The sequence below is a fragment of the Ceratosolen solmsi genome, unplaced genomic scaffold (genome assembly GCF_000503995.2).
Source record: "Ceratosolen solmsi marchali unplaced genomic scaffold, CerSol_1.0 scaffold19, whole genome shotgun sequence".
In the NCBI taxonomy this organism is placed as follows: domain Eukaryota; kingdom Metazoa; phylum Arthropoda; class Insecta; order Hymenoptera; family Agaonidae; genus Ceratosolen; species Ceratosolen solmsi.
In genome coordinates this window covers 1,187,442-1,205,314 of record NW_011948443.1, presented here as the reverse complement: position 1 = coordinate 1,205,314, position 17,873 = coordinate 1,187,442, and the positions used below count along the sequence as shown (strand labels likewise).

General features: G+C 19.5%; 1 protein-coding gene across 5 annotated transcripts in view; it reads left to right on the top strand.

The window, feature by feature from the left end:
* The window catches only part of LOC105365899 (RNA-binding Fox protein 1), a 61,772-nt gene that overhangs the window by 13,557 nt on the left and 30,342 nt on the right, over positions 1 to 17,873 (top strand). For 4 of the 5 annotated variants that reach the window (XM_011504179.1, XM_011504180.1, XM_011504178.1 and 1 more), the window contains exons 4-6: positions 56 to 109; positions 9,266 to 9,358; positions 14,724 to 14,778. In XM_011504179.1, the coding sequence (XP_011502481.1) occupies positions 56 to 109; positions 9,266 to 9,358; positions 14,724 to 14,778 (202 nt within the window). The remainder of the gene's footprint in view (positions 1 to 55; positions 110 to 9,265; positions 9,359 to 14,723; positions 14,779 to 17,873) is intronic. The other variant, XM_011504181.1, reaches the window with a different exon arrangement.

Genomic DNA, 17,873 nt, shown 5'->3' with positions numbered 1-17,873 from the left:
AAATAATATACGTATGAAAACAATAAAATTAATGGGTATTAATTTTCAATTTCAGCAATATGGTCCAATTCTTGATGTGGAGATTATTTTTAATGAAAGAGGAAGTAAGGTAAAATTAGCTAGAATTAGTCTTTTCTAAAAATTAATTAAGTATGAACTCCCATATATTCACCATACACTGAATTAATTGGATATTTTAGAATGTTGATTATTTTAATTGTGTTTATATTATTTAAATAAACAATTAATATTAAATTAAGAAAATTAATTTTCTTATTTTTTAAGAGAGATAACACATATCATTTTGAATTTTATATATATTATTCATAACAAATCATGTAAACGAAAAGATAGAGAGGGGGGGGACAAGCCATTACGTTTCAACATTAAAATTCTCAATACACAAATTATTTCGCTCCAATTCTTCAAATTTTGTCTTTAGAAGCTTATAAATTATAACTATTCCCATAAATACTAATTGTAATGTAGTAGTGCTTTAACCTTTGCACTATACCTTTTGCTTTTTTTTATCTAGTATTAAAGTTTTATTGTGAAGTAACAGTAACTTGGTTTTATTTCAATTTATATATAATATGACGTATTATATTTATGTACATATTTTTTATATAATTATTGTTCATTATTTTTTAAAATTAATTTTCATTACTATCAATAGCATTTATTAATATGCATACTATTTCATATAAAATAAAATCTGTTAACGAATTTTGTTTCAATAAACATCATCTGTTTAATTAATGTAAATTCTGATTTAAATTCAAAAATTTGTATTTCTTAGTTATGAAAATACATTTTCTGGATTATAATTTTTTAACAGAAAGTAAGTAAATAATAACAATAAATAAAATAATAACAATAAATAAAATAATAATGAATAAAACAAAATGATAATGAATAATTTATTCATTAATCAATATTTGAAAAATACCTAATGTTATTCTGTAAATTTTGTTCAATTATTTGTAAATTTATCTTTACTTTTTAAACGAAGAAAACTTAGTTTGCTGGTTAGAGTTTGAGTGTCTTAATTTGATTTGCTTATTTTAATTGATAGCAAGTGAAGTATTAGCATAATACATTAAATTCTTTTGTAAATATTTTTAAAAAAATTTTATATAAATTATTTTATATAAATATATTATCTAAATATATAGTTTTTATTTTTATTTCGGTAAATTCTATTTTATCTATTTAATATTTTTAGAACCACATTAATAGTTTTTTTTTAAATAATTTAAGAATGGTCTATGCCATCGTATTAATATTATTTTAAATTATTCTTTTAGTGAGTTTTACTTATAATAAAATATTAATTTAAATAAATTATTTGCATTGAAAGTCTAAATTCTTTTATTTATTTTGTATACAGATCTATGTATGTAAAATCTATCTATGTAAAAAATCTATGATGAATTAATAAATATGATTGTAAATATATAAATGAAAATCAATATATTTTATTTAATATGATGGTATGATTTAAAATATTTAATAAATTAAACTAATTTTTTTTTTTTAGTTTATGGTAATTGTCTTTATATATGTGTATATTGAACTGATTTTTCATTTTTCATTGAAATAAGTTTTTTAAGTATAATATTTAAATATATTTTATAAAATTAATATATTATTGTATAAGTTGAAACATTCAATTTAGTTATATAATTTATGTTATATAAACTTCTATATAGATACTTATTTATGTACGTTATATTTTTACATTTGATATTATCACTTAACTTATTATTGAGACAATTAATTGTTTTTTATAATTTTGACAAGTATTTGTGATTTATGTTAAATATATTTCGTAGAATATTATTTATTAATTTCTTGATGTAGATTTCTTATATATAATTGAAGATAATTAGAGTTTTAGAATTACTAAATATGATTATAATTTGCCATATATTTTAATGATATTATTACAAAAATTGAATCACTTTAAAATTGATAACTTTAGAAATGGCATTAAATTTTTTTATTTAACATTAAACTCATTAAACACGCATTAAACTCTCTCTTTTTGGTAATTAGAACATTAATTAGATTTTGCACATTTTACATAATATGTAGTAATAAGTGAATTTATATCGCCTAATACGAACAATATTTAAAAAATTTTCATCGTTCAAGAAGATAACAGAGAAACATAAATTACAAATGAAAGAAAAGTATATTAACGAATGTATAAAGAGTAGGTTGAAGATTTTTATTAATCATGTTTTGCAGAAATTTTATTAAATACATTCACAGGATATTCACTTTGCAATATTCACTTTCAAAATAATAAATCAGTAATATATTATAGGGAAAATAGTATTTTTTTTTCTGTTCTAGTCTAACATTAAAGATAAAAAGCCAAAAAAGTAGTTGAGTATAGTATATTAATAAAAAAGATGATAAATAATAGAGGATTTATATAGAACAATGAATAAATAATTCCTGAGTATATATATGTCATTCATATTCACCTGATGCTTAAATTAATATGCGCGTACGTTTATGTTTATTTTTATACTCTTCAGTTCTCTCCATATTATTACAATAGATAGCTATTTAATATGAAACTTACACTTATACTTACACGTAATTAATTGTAGGTGCGCAAATTAACAACGTAAAAAAAAAATAATAACTGTAATTTTATTTGAATTATAAATTAATGAATAATAAATGGAAATTCTGAAATATATTTTATATGCATTTTTTAATTGATTTGAATAATTCGTTAATTATGCGAAGAAATGGAATTATTATTAATCGTCTGTAACTACAATCATGAATGAAGGAAAATCAATGTACATAAGTAGTATAGAACATAAAACTACAAATTCTTTTATTGGTTTTTGAAATTTCAAAATTATTCAAATTGTAATTTAAGCATGTTAAATACAACAGGTATATTAAAGTTCAAGCATATCCAATAGTAAGTACGCGTTGTCTTATAATCACGATTTCATTAAATAGTAATTGTTGTTTTGAATATTTAAATAGTCATACAAAACATTCCATCGTGTACTAATATAACATTAATTCAAATAGAAACTTTTATTTAAGTAGTCAATCCTTGTTATATTCAAGTTAGTGGCTTGAATAAGATAATTAAAATAGAAATTATAGAAACTAATAAAGATTAAATGTTTAAATATTTTTCTTTTGAATTATCATATATAAATCAATATTAGTACAAATTGCTCTATTATAATTATTATGAATTGTAACACGTAATGTTATTTTTATTATTACACTAAATATTTTTTATAATAAATTTTTTTATAATAAGTTTTTTAAAACTAATATTGTAATGCATTTTATTTCAATGCATTAATTACATCTTTCTTGCACTGTTAATTTTCATTAACTTGAAACTATTTGTGTTGCTAATAATGTTTTTATCACTTTAAAGAACACTTTATGGAATATTATCGTATATCTATATAATATTTAAAATCAATTATTCACAATATCTTATCTTTAATTATTTATTATTTCTAGAAGTAAATATTTTTTATATTATCTTGGTTAGATTCCTATTTTAAATCAAATTTAATCAATTAATTTTTATTTTACTTTTATATAATTATGATTATTTTTTTTATTTTAAATATAACGACTTGATATAATATTTCTAAAATGATATATTTATGAAAATTTGGCAATCACTAACTGAATGTATATAACTTTTTCGTTATCATTATTTTATTTTCTAGTATACAAAAACCATTCCCTACTAAATTATTTCTACATTCATTTCTCATCAAATCACAGCTTTTAAAACATATTAAATTTTATTTTTATTCGATCGAATTATCAATTTTATTATTAGAATTTAAAACATATTTTATTTATAATTTATAAATTTAAAATTTTTTAAAATTACTTTCAAAACCACCTTCAATATGTACCAACACTTTTCTGTGAAACATAGAATAAAAATATAACATGCTTTATATCCTTAGTATTTGTATGATATAAAAATATCTATATATATTCTCGATCGCAGTCGCTATATTTTTTTATCTTATTGATAAATTAATTTTTATTTTAATTGAAAAAGTTACGAATCTCTTATGTAATATTCGTGCTCATCTAGTACATATGATGATTATTTGAAAAATTATACTATTTTATTTTTTGTCTAATGAATTTAAGTTATACGTCTACAAAATATTAGTAGATATAATTTAATGAACTTTAATTTAATTGCAAAAGTTATGTTTGTTTCATAATGCCATTGGATAAATCATAAAAATTTATTACATAAAATAATATTTAAAAAAAATTGTTTACATTTATCTTTTATGACAGTTCCGATCAAACTATAATGATGTATCTGATCAATTAGAATATCTTTATTTATAAATATTAATTTTTTAATATTTTTGTTTCTGAATGTTTATCGGTACTTTAAAATCTTTCAATTACAAAACAAATTAATCACATTGATGTATTATAATCTGAAATGTCAGTCAATTATCTAACAGTAAATAACGTGAATTCTATTACATTTTTGCACTATTAACAATTATTTATAAAACAATTTTTTTTCATTAATTTTTTATTTTTTCATTTTATTTTACATTTATAATAATCATAACAATACTTTTAAATACCTTTAATCTGATGACATGTGTAGTAATAACGTTTTATTTTTCTTTAGTTTTATAGAAATTTTAATACAATCAATTCCTTTTTTTTTCTTAGTTAAATAATGTTAATATAATAATATCCCGCCAAAATTAATTACTCTGTGGTAATAACTGATTTCTATTAATCTGCGTCTATTAAGACACTATAATAGATAATAAAGTTAATTTTCATATACATGATTACCAATCATTGTTTTAAAATAGCAAGTCTGAATTAGTTTATGAAGTTTATGAATATTGAAGTAATAAGAACTGAATGCTAGGATACATGGGTCATTTTAATAATAATTTAATAAAAATAAAATCAGTAAATTCAGACAGTATGTTGAAAAAGAATATTTAAATACAGATTTTTTAATATCAATACCTTATACATTTTATTTAATTTATCTGATGTAATTGTGATTTTATTATAATAACTTATTGAAATATATTAAATACTTTTGTATATTATAAATAGTTTATTGTTCTTATTTTTTATTTGTACTAATACAGCTACTATTTTGTCAATAGTTTTTTACTCGAGTGTTCTATCGTTTTTCAATAAACGTATTATATTTCAATTTTTCTCGCCTTTTATATAATTTTTATTGACATTTTAACGAGCAATTAGGTCGGCTTCTTTTTTGAATATTGACTTGTTAGAATCATTCTACGATAAAGCATAAATTTTAATATTCGTATGCATCACGAAATTATCAAAATAAGAGATAAATAAATAATTTCTAGATTATGTATAAACATGTAAGAGCAGGGATTAATAATACGTCGTTTCTATGAAAGAGGATAAAGAGGGAGAAACTTTATAGAAGATATAATTGAAAGAAAAGATATCCATAAAAATAAATTAAGGAGTTCTCGAAATTACCAAATAGAGTAAGGCTTAAAATTAGAGTCTTCCTTTTTAAGATGATTAGAAATTTTTATTTACGAACAAATTTGCCAGACTATTTAATGGAGCCTTTCAGGGTAACAGGTCAGATCGTTATATACTACTACAGAAACAAAATCAAAATAATTGATTCGATTTAAATAACACTCTAATTAAATTTTTTCAACATAGCTCTTACTTTATGTATATATACGTAGAGATTGATAAAATCAAACCTTGAAATGTCTATTTTATATAAAACAAAAAAGACAATAAATATATTCACTGAAAGAATTTAAGCAATAAAATTACTTTTGAATAATCTATGTGAAGTTAGATAATAATTTTGTCATCTAATTGTTTTACTATATAAATTATACAACGTGTATGAGTAATTATTAATTATAATTATATTCTCAGCACAATGTGATTGTTTCGTAACTGTAACTGTTATCTGGAAATAGCTGAGTACCTAGTAGTTTCTCAATAATTATTATCTCATATTTGTATTCTATACTAAAAATTATAAAGCAGAGATTTTTGTAATGGGCATATCTAAAAGCACCTCATTAAATCTCTGATGAAACCAACATACTGTAGCTACTTTGGCAATAAAAGTGTCATATTGTAAATGTATAATTAAATAATATTCCATTATAAACTATCGAAGTGTATTAAAACGTTAAATATATATTAAATAATTATTAAATGTTAAATTTGTTAACTGTTCTCGCATTTATTAAATAATAATTAACCAAAAACTATGTGATGCATTAATATTATTTCAGAATTTATATACATGTAATATTAAGTGTTTCATTTCTTTTTAGAATATGTTTTCTAGTATTAAACTGTCTTTTTTAGTTAATATAATATTTACAGAATTTATAATGTTGAATTTAATAGTTACTACTTTCATCGTACAACTTAATTTTAGTTTTCAATACTTTAAAAATAAGTTTGTCTGTTTATGCAAATATTATTTTATTCTTACTAGAAAATTTTGTTATCAAATAATATTATAAATAAATAATTTCTTTGTATCATCATGAATAATTTCAATTGCATATTATGTTTATTTTACTCCACTCATATATTCAAATTATTTAAAACAATTATTTGTAAAATTTTTATAATTTTTTTAATAAATGATTTGTTAATTATAAAATTGATAAAATCATTTTAAAAATAATATATGTTTTACTATTACAGCTTCAGAATGTATATTGATTTAAAATTAAAAAATATTAATTGTGTAGCTTTTTGGTATTTAATTCGTTATTTAAAAAATTTGAATAAAATTATATGGAAAACATAAATTATTTTAACACTAAATAAAAAATTTAATTCTTTACTATATAAATTTATTGGATTTTGTTACTATAAACAAATTAAAGTTGTGATAATGCCTGGCTTATAGATTTTTGTTTTAGATTTATATTTTTTTGTAAAAAGCATATAATATATAGTATTCATTCTTCAATTTTCTGCTCATTGTTTTAATTTAAAAATTTTAAACGTTCTAGTTTGCTTGCAAATTCAAAAATAATAATCAGCAAGATTCTAATCTATGATTCAAATTACATTTATTTGTTTAAATTTATGTATGGGATATATTTGCTTTCAATTATTCGTATAGTAATAAATTAAAATGTATTCTATTATAATAATTAATTCAGGAGATGTAGTAAACACAAGACATATGTGATATGATAATAGTATTCATTTATATGTTTTCATTTAATAATATAATATATAATTCATTATTGGTTGAGTAATAAAATAATAAATAAAAAGTTTAACTGCTTTGAATAAATAAAACTTACAACACAAATAATAACTAATTTTCAAATATATTCTCGAGTAAATATATATATATACTCGGAATAAAAATATTTTATAAAACATACAAAATTTCAAAAACAAAAATTACACTATTTTTAACAAATAAATGATTATTACATAAAAATGACTAATTTAGAAATAGATAAAAATTTTAATTTCTCAGATTGATATATTACGCGAATTTAAGAAATTAAAAAAATAGGTCGACTTAATCATATCAATGTTTTCAGTAACATCTACAACTTTTCAAAACTTATGATATATTCAAAAAGAAAGATAAACCTCTAGGTTTGTCAAATAAGAGATTAAGTTTTCTCAAGACAATGTTGATATGAACTTTAGATTTTTTTCAAAGAACAAACAACAATTTTATACTAATTTTTACATTAAATGTAAGAAAATACTTTTATTTTAATGTTTTGTTATTGTCTTAAAAAAATAATTTTATGTGCTTTTATTTATTTATTTATTTCATTGTTTATTTTATCATATATTAATTAAGCGTATATTTATGAAATTTGCGTTTGTTTAATTATGAAGTAATTCGTTTGAAATAAATATTTTGTTGATATTAAACAATAATTTTTATAAAATTCTTAAAATTTGAACCAGTATTTATTCTTTATTTTAATATCATATTATTATGTTGTATATGTACACCTTCATAATTGCATATACTAACACTTTATCACGAATTATAAATAACTAAAATATATAAGATATTAATTCACGTGCTCTTTTATGCTCTTTTATTAATTTTTAAAGTAAATCATACATTTTCATTATTTTACCTAAAATATAATTTTTCTGTATTTTAAAATATCTTTTTAAGTTAGGAATTCGACATAAATATTATATAATAGCAAAAGATTTATTAAATTAATTTAAAAATACTAAATTTTACAGTATACAATGTTTTTAAATTGTAACTATTTTAAAATAAATTATCCGTATGTGTGTTAACTTATACATACTTAAATTTATTTGTATCAATTAGTAAATATAATGCAATATGATATATAATGTGAGATGAAATTATATGTTATAATATAATGACATGATTTATGTGATTATGCCCATAAATTCTTACCATGATCTTATATTTACTTATTTGTTGCACGTTGTTTGGTGCGTCTTCGTAAGCAATATAGCGCCTGCAGCATTGTATATTAATATTTATTTCGTAAGTCAGCAAAATAAAATGTACTACTATAATTATGTTAAACAACCTTACCTTTTTCTTTTATTTTGGAATTAATCGTTAATATAATATTATAAATATATATTTAAAAATTACTTATCTATATCATTTAAAAGTTTAACAAAGATTAATTTATAAATAAAAAACAAATTTCCTTAAACTAATTTTTCATTTATAATTTTTTTCTAAAAGAGCAAATCCAATTACAAGTTTTTATTATAATAATTGTTAAATAGAAAGTATTTTTTATAATCATTGTATGATTGAATTATTTGATAAAATTATTTTATTTTTTTATTTTTTTATTAACAATTATTTTATATTTTATAAAATTATAAAATATAAGATGATTACACGTGATTTTTATAAACTAAATTAAATATTTCATTTATAGATTTAAATTCTTATCTACTGATTTGAAGTATTATGGTAAAGTATTTCTATATGTTATTTGAAATATCCTACTAATATATATGTAAAATTATTTTTATTATAATGCGAGTGAATATATTAATACTTACTTTTTAACTTTTTATTTGAATCTTTGGTTGGGTATATTGTGAACAAATGAATAAAAAAGTAAAAGGAAGTAAAGTAAATATGCAAATGCTTGCAAAGCGCAACAGTCTGTAAGTTGAGTTTAATGCATGTTGTTTTGTCTGTCCTTGCATGCAGGGATTCGGTTTTGTAACGTTCGCAAATAGTGCTGATGCGGACCGAGCACGTGAGAGGCTACACGGCACCGTGGTTGAGGGCAGGAAGATTGAGGTGTGCATGACTTTCTTATTTATATATATATATATATATATATATATATATATATATATATATGTGTGTGTGTGTGTAAGTACATAAATATATACACAAATATGCATATACGTATATATATATATATATATATATAAAATTATCTTATTAATTTTTATAATAAAATTTAAATTGACTATTTTATTTTTATGAATTTTTAATATAAAATTTTTATTCCAGGCAATATAAAAAGTACGAAACTTCCAATATTTGTGTTGTGCTTAAAAAAAATTTATTATTAAATACTTTTATAAGTATATAATGTATTAAGTAATAATTTATCATTTTATATAATTCAATTATTTAATGAATTTAAAAATGTCTATTTTTTTCAAATTAATAATTATTACAACTAACTTATAAATAAAATTGATTTAATTTATATATACACATATATTAACGATATAGTACACGATGGTATAAATTTAATTGTAAAAATTTGAAATTAATTATCACAAAGTCGAGTTTTCTATTCTTTGCAATTTTCTTATTATTTTAAGCATTATACATTGATCTATATTTTTTAATTATTTACATGAAAATATTTATGAAAATAATTATACCATCAATAATTATTTTATAACTGTACAAATTGTGTATATTTAAATGAAGCCTCATTAATATATGAAATTTTAACACAATATTTATATATTGATTATATTAATGGGAACATCTATTCATTAATTATATATATCTTAATCAATGTTGCTATTATAAATATATAACTTTTAAATGATTGATCTACCTAATAATATATAGATAAATATATATATATTTACATAAAGCTTAAATAATAATAAACTTTAAATTACGTATAAATTTTTGTTTTAACTATGCATACAAATATATGTATAGTTACAATGGTCAAATAAAATTTGATGATTTAAATTTCATTAGTGGGAAATAGAAACAGTCAATTTGATCTATTTAATAATTCTATTTAAATATTTAATTATTTGTACGATTAATATTATGTAAAATGTTGAGTCCTATCTAAAACTTATTCTATTGTTCCTTCTTTATTTTTTTTAATTTTACTTTCAAAATAATATTCAAAGTTATATAATGTATTTCTTCATTCTGTTTTTTATTAATAGTGAAATATCGAAATTATAATGAATTTGTATGAATAATCTAGTAAAAAAATCTTTTATAATATCATTAACATTTATTTAGTGATGACTGACAAAAAATAAACTGATTTGAAAAAATATAATTTAATAGAAAGATATATATTGAAAATCTGTTTAAGAAAAATTAATATTCACATTGAATTAGTCATTAAATAGATTAAATATTTTATTTAAATTACAAAAATATTTTTTATTTTCTTATTCAAAGAAAGGGAAAGGAAGAGAACAGAGATAACACATACAAGTTACGTGTAATAATCTGTAATTTATAGTAGAATATTTACTAAAATAAAGTTTATATTTATGTTTTTGTAGTATAATATATTAAAAATCAATTGTTTCTACTTTTCCAAAATTTATTTCTAATTAAAAAACTACAACAAAACATTTTTTTAAATGAAGGTAATAATATTTACTTTAAAAACTTTCTGGAGTTTTTTCTTTATTTAACATTTATAAAACAATTTTTTTCTTTGCGTTGAAAGTTAATTTTTAACAGTTTAATATAAGCTTAGAATATATGTATACGATATTTCGTTATATTTACTTCGAACACCTAATAAACAATACTAATATTTTTTTTTGTATCTCAAATCGGGTATCAACTTTTGCCTTCATGGCAATAATATGTGTCATAATAGATATAGAATAAGCCAAAACAAACAAAGATAAAAACAAAAATTTTAATAAAACGTACCATATGATATTTTATGTTTTTATTTAAAATGACAAAAAAGCTTCTATTGTGATGTAAATTATTGTAAATTTAAAAAATTAATGACCATGTTTTTTGTTACTTATATTAAACTGACAAAATCTTGAAATTTCTTGTTTCAAAATAATATGCATGTACAAAATTGTAAGAGTGTGTACAACAAGTGCAAAGAGTAATTTCAGGATTCTATATGTATATCTCTTACATCTCTATCTCTCTACAGAGAGAGATATTCGTGTGCTTATACTGAATTATATCTGCTTCATCGAGTTTCAATCTGATTTTAGAATTCTCGATATTTTCTTATATGAATATATTTATTGGTATTAATGAAATATCATTATTCTCTATCATAGCAACAGAATATTGTATTATTCATGAATATATTTTTATAGCATGTATGAATTTTGAATATATAACAAACGTCTACCTTTCATCATTTTTAAGTATTTTTATTTCCAAATCTCCAATCAACTTATTATTAGAATTGTAAATATTCTATTATATTTTATTCTATTTTGATAGAATTGATAGAATTTTATAATACAATATATTTTCATTTTTAGTAATCGATAAAATTGTAATTAAATTTCATTCATTTATAAGTTAATTTTAGAACTCTCATTCAAAAATTGAATAGTTCCTTATTAAATAGTTCTGTGCAATTCTTAGTATTCTTAGTAGTCTTCTGTGCAAATTCATTAGTAGTATTCAAGTAGTTATCTTACTCAATAAAGTAGATTTTGTTTATATTTAATAATATAATTTTATTAAATATTTTAGTAATTTTTTTAGAAATATTCTGCAAATAGGTTATTTCGTCGTTAAGTATAATTTTATAACTTGTATTCACATGTGTACTTAAAATACATGTCTCAAATAAGCAAGTCGCGTTAAATTATTGTTATTATTTATATTTTTATTCTATACTAAAGTTCAAACGTACTATTAAAAAACTAAACTAAAATTTACTTATAGTTTTAGAGATTTATAAAAACTTTAATTCATTGAAAACTAAATTTAAACATTTAAATCAATAGTGTTACAAATGAACAGTGTTTGCAACAGTTGAAAATTTGTGAAATCTTTGACTGGAAAATTTTATCGATATAATCACTTCAAGAGTACTTAATAATTAACTAAATAGCTTAATGTCAATAATTTAATGTTATTTTAACTTTTAGTATCGTGAGAAAAATGAAAAATAAAGAAAATAACTGATATATGAAGTAAATAGAAACGCCATTGTAATTTGACTGAATATAATTTATGCGCGAGTAATGTATAAAAGAGTTTTTATAATATATTATTATAATATAGAATTATTATAATATGTAATCAAAGATAAAAAATGAAATGTTGACAATACTAAACTGAAATTCATACTGGTCAATCAGTTAAGTTGAATATTCTTCTGCTGCGTAACAATTTAAGTGCAACTGTAACTTTTTAAATGTTTTTCTTACATCATTATGAGTAACTATATATACTTGCAGTAATAAATAAATAATATATATTATAAATGTATCGAATAATTAAAATTATTCAAATGAATCAGAAGTTACAGATTGATAATATATGTATCAGTACAATTACGATTCAAATAAAAAATATTTTTATATATGATAATTATAATAAGGTATCAATCAGTATGTTACATATTATGCTTTGCATATGATAATATTATGAATTTCTCGAGACAGAAAGAAAACCACAGAAAGTGAACTCCAGGTAAGAAAATCTAGAAAATGGAAAAGTTGTGAAAGGGCAAACTTAAATAGTTATTGAAGATACACTAAAGATGATTCCTAAAATATAAAATGATACTGAGCAACAAAGGTTTACGTATAAAATTATATTTTAACATATTAATAAATATAAACATATGAATAAAATCATATTTCAGTCATTTGGCAGTATTATGAGAAAATATACTCTTTTTGTTAATCGAATTTATGTATTTGTTTATTAAAAATATTTTTATTTGTTCAATTTTTTTACTAAAAATGCTCGAACAAGAAATTAATTTCAAATGAATTATATAATAATACTTTTATTATTGTAAACCATTATATTTTTTCTATTATATCAATTATACTCTTTTCAGTTAGTATTATTAGTTTATTAATTGTAAACCTCTTAACTTTTAAAATTGTTTTAGAACAATTTAACAAAATAAAATTCTTGTGAAATCCATCAAATAAAAATTATAACAAGTCTTTTACGTGTATTAGTATTTAAAATACTTCATATTTAGATCATATATTATGCTTCATGTGTATTTGTATTTAATATTATCATAATTAATGTATAAGGATTTTTAATATTATCATAAATTATCATAATTAATGCAAAGGAATTCTTTCTTTAAAAAAGCATGGAATCCAAAATTATTGTGTCAATATAATTAATCATTTCACATAATTAAAATAATAAATTTTAACAAATTTAAGTTTACCTCGAATTTATTTACTGTTATTCAATTATTAATTAACTATATATTTTTTCTTCAATCGTTTTAATGTCGATGACATAATATGATGTGCCTATTATAATTTTACAGCAGTTTCTTAAACTTTTATAAATTATTCGTTTAAATTAAAAAAGTATATCATCATTAGCATATAAAAGCTTACAAAACCAAAATAATATTATATAGAAAACAATTTAATTAATAGCTATTAAATAGCTATTTTCATTTCATAGAATCTCAAAATCATATTAAGTAAATTGGTCAATCCATGAATAAATTAACATTATTTACAAATATAAATTTTTTATTTGGAAACAAATTATAAATTATCTATTAATGAAAATCATATAACAAATAATATAATAAATATAAATATTTTATATTCAAGTTCTAATTTCTTTAATACTATCTCTAAAAATAATATTATGTCTCAAAACAATATTATGTATAATATCCATATTGTATATCATGTTTAATAGACTAATGCTAATTTTAATGATTTTAAAATATTAATGTGAAATTCTGTTTATTAAGAAAGCAAGCGATAGGATTGTTATTTGTAATAATTTTACTGTTTACTTAAAAGTTAAGTGCTTAAAATTTTTAGTTTCATTATACGTAATCAAACCTCATATTTTATGATTCTATATTGTTATGAAATTGTTTGAAATTATGAGCATTCAATTAACATACATAAATCTTAATCGTTATTAATTAAATAATTAGGATAATTGACAAATATTTCATTTCGTATACTCAATTTTTTATGAAAAAATTATTAATGTATATACTTTTTTAATTATATTATTAAGTATAATGACATTCACATATTTCTATTGAAATATCCTACAAATTGAATGATTAATCACAATTAAAAATGTTCTAAAAGTGATTTTCAATAATTTGTAATTGTTTACGATATAATGTTTAATAATTTAGAAAATACTATAAAATATTTAGTTACTTAAATATTTATATGCATAAAAGATTTTTTTATTTTTATAGGTGAACAATGCTACGGCTCGAGTACAGACGAAAAAACCACCAGCAATTCCGAACGGTAAGTTTATAAATTGTGATAATTTAATTCAGCTAAGTAACGTCATTTTATTAAATTCTTTCATAGGTAATATCAAATGAATAGTCATAATACATATGTTTTACTTTTAAACAATTAATTGTATAGAATTATAAGGTATATATTTCTAAAGTGTTAACATACTCAAGCATCTAATTTAAATAAAAAACAATGACTAATTTTACTACATTTTGCACCTTTCTAATGTAATTACATTTATTTCTAAAAATTAAATCTCTGTTTAATATTTCATAAAACATAATTGCATGCTTTTTAAATTAATAAAATTTATTTTATGTTATAAACGTGTACAAAATAGATTCTACTAACAATTAATTTCAAAGGTTACTATCGTAGGAAGAATATCTTTTCATAAATTTAAAACATTTTTTTAAATAAATTAGAAATAAAAAATAATGATAATATTAAATATTTTTCATTACATTATTTATTATTTCAATTCATAAAATTATCTTTAAATATTTATTAATTATATAGTTTGATAAATATCAAAATCTATATTATACTATATCAGGACTATAAAATTCTAATTCTTAGTCTAATTTAAATAAAATATTATAAACATGTTTAAAGATGTAGGTCGGACTAAAATTGGTAATACATTTAAGTAAAAACATGAAATATGAATATAAATGATATCCCCCAGATATCTTTAAAGTAGTAACTTCGTAGATTCTTTAAGTTTGATATGTTTACTAATCTCAAAAATGTGATTTTGAAATTAAAAGATATTTTAAAATAAGTTACATTTTATATATTTAATTATTTTTTCAATTTCTCTTTCAAAATATCTTTTTAATCAATTAATTACTGTTAAATTTTTATAATTATAATTTATTACTGGAACAATTATAACGTTTAAAGATAGCTTATTATACCTGAATGTATGCACAGGTTTCAATTGCTACGTATTTGAAGTCTAAATCGTTCGATTTTCAATGAAAACATTTTATAAAGCATAACTGTATACTAAATTAAATAAAAAAAAATATAATAAAATATTAAACATTAATTCACACAATGAGTGAAAATTTACTAAATGTATATAAAAGTAAAATTCAAAACAGCAATTAACAAATAATTATTTATTTTCGATTTTTATATAATACTAACAAAAATTAAACAATTTATTTAAAAAGAAGCTCTCAACTTTATTTTTGTAATATTTAACTTATGGAATTGATTGGGAATGTGTTTATATTTAACTTACCATAATTTAATTTTTATTTTATTAATTATTAATATTCATGCAATTAAAGGAGTAGCCATAAATATTTATGGTGTAATTATCATTGTGTATAAAAAATAAAGCATAATAATCTATAAAATTTATTTCTGTAAATCCTTTACTTTATTATTACAATAATAGCAAAATATTTCAAAAAGATACTTTAAATTTTTTCTTTATAAAAATATTCTATAAATAATATTACAAATCGATATTTTACATATATTTTTCAATAATAAAAAAAAAGAAAAAGAATGAATTTTAAAAATATTTATTCAACTAAAAATTACAAATCTAAAACTTAGCAATATTATAATATTATTTAGTTAAATACCCTTCTAAGTATCTATATTCAGTATTCTCTTACGTATAATTAATTATTTTTCAGGAATCAATAATTCCTTAATATTAAATATAGAATAAATGTTATCAGATCTTGTAAATAGAATTTTTTTAATTCTAGTCTTACATATTTGTATTTGTTTACAAATATTATTATAAAAGTGAGATATAGATAATGTAGATGACAAAAATAAATCAAAAAACAAAAAATGTTGTATCGTTCACATTATAGAAAACTTACATTAATAAACCGTACGAACATCGAAAAATAAATACGTAGAAAAAGAGCAATAGAAATTATTTTTATTGTTGCTAGAAAAGCGAAAACTCATGTTAATCCTAGGGTAGACTCTGTTCGTCTACTAACACGTGTTGTTTATTATCAGTCTATAGAACCAAGAAATTTTCTTTGAGGAATAAAATCTTACATCAGACAAATATGTAGCATTGCTCCAGTATTGATGATTTACTAGAGCCACGGAAAATATTATCTACTAAGGTAATATATTTATGCTTCTCAGTTCCTAGTAATTATAATAGTTAATTTATAGTTTTTAAATTGAGTTAAAACATAAACAAATAAAATAGTGCTTATACATTTATTGATATATTGCATGGTTATTAAAAAGTTTTAATTTATCATTATCAATAAATATTAATTAAACGTAAATATACGATAAAATATATATAAAGTAAATTTGAAAGTACATAACATTGCTGAAAGCGACAGTTGGTGTAATTTCTTTTATCGACTTATAAATCAATTTGTTAAGCTTATATCAGGTGCTTTTTAAAGTAAACTAATTTTTACATATGTATTATAATTAATTAATAATATTGAATTACATGAATAGTTAAGAATATTTTAGCAACAAGTGGATTTGAAAATCCAGTTGAAAATAAACTTAACTTCAATATACTTTATAAATGAACTGGTTGATTTCATTTTCTGATAATATTTATAAAAATATATTTGAATGCAGAGTTATTAATTTTTCATTCATTTTATCTATGCTTTTATATAACAAAATATGATGTAAATTTACATACAAGTAATTGAATTGTGCTGATGCACTCATTAAAAATTAATGTATTATCTAATGCATTGATACTGTGTATAATTTAGGAAACCATGAGTAAGAAATAATCGATACATTACATATTATACATGGGCTAGCTTTTTTAAAATAAAAACAAGTATTCAAATATTATTGTACAATTATTAAATAATTAGAGATCATCGTTAACATGTATTTAAATGGTTGTTTAAGACTAGATTGTAGAAACAAAAATGGAATATTCTTGAATATTTAACAGATTTTTATAATACTTAAGCAATATTAAACTTCCGAATATGTACTTATTGATGGATAACGAAGATACTTGTAAAGTTCTAGAGTGGTTTTTCATGTAAAACAGAAACGTAGTATTAACCACAAAAAATTATCAAGATAAATAAAGATTGACATAATTACCATAATGTTTT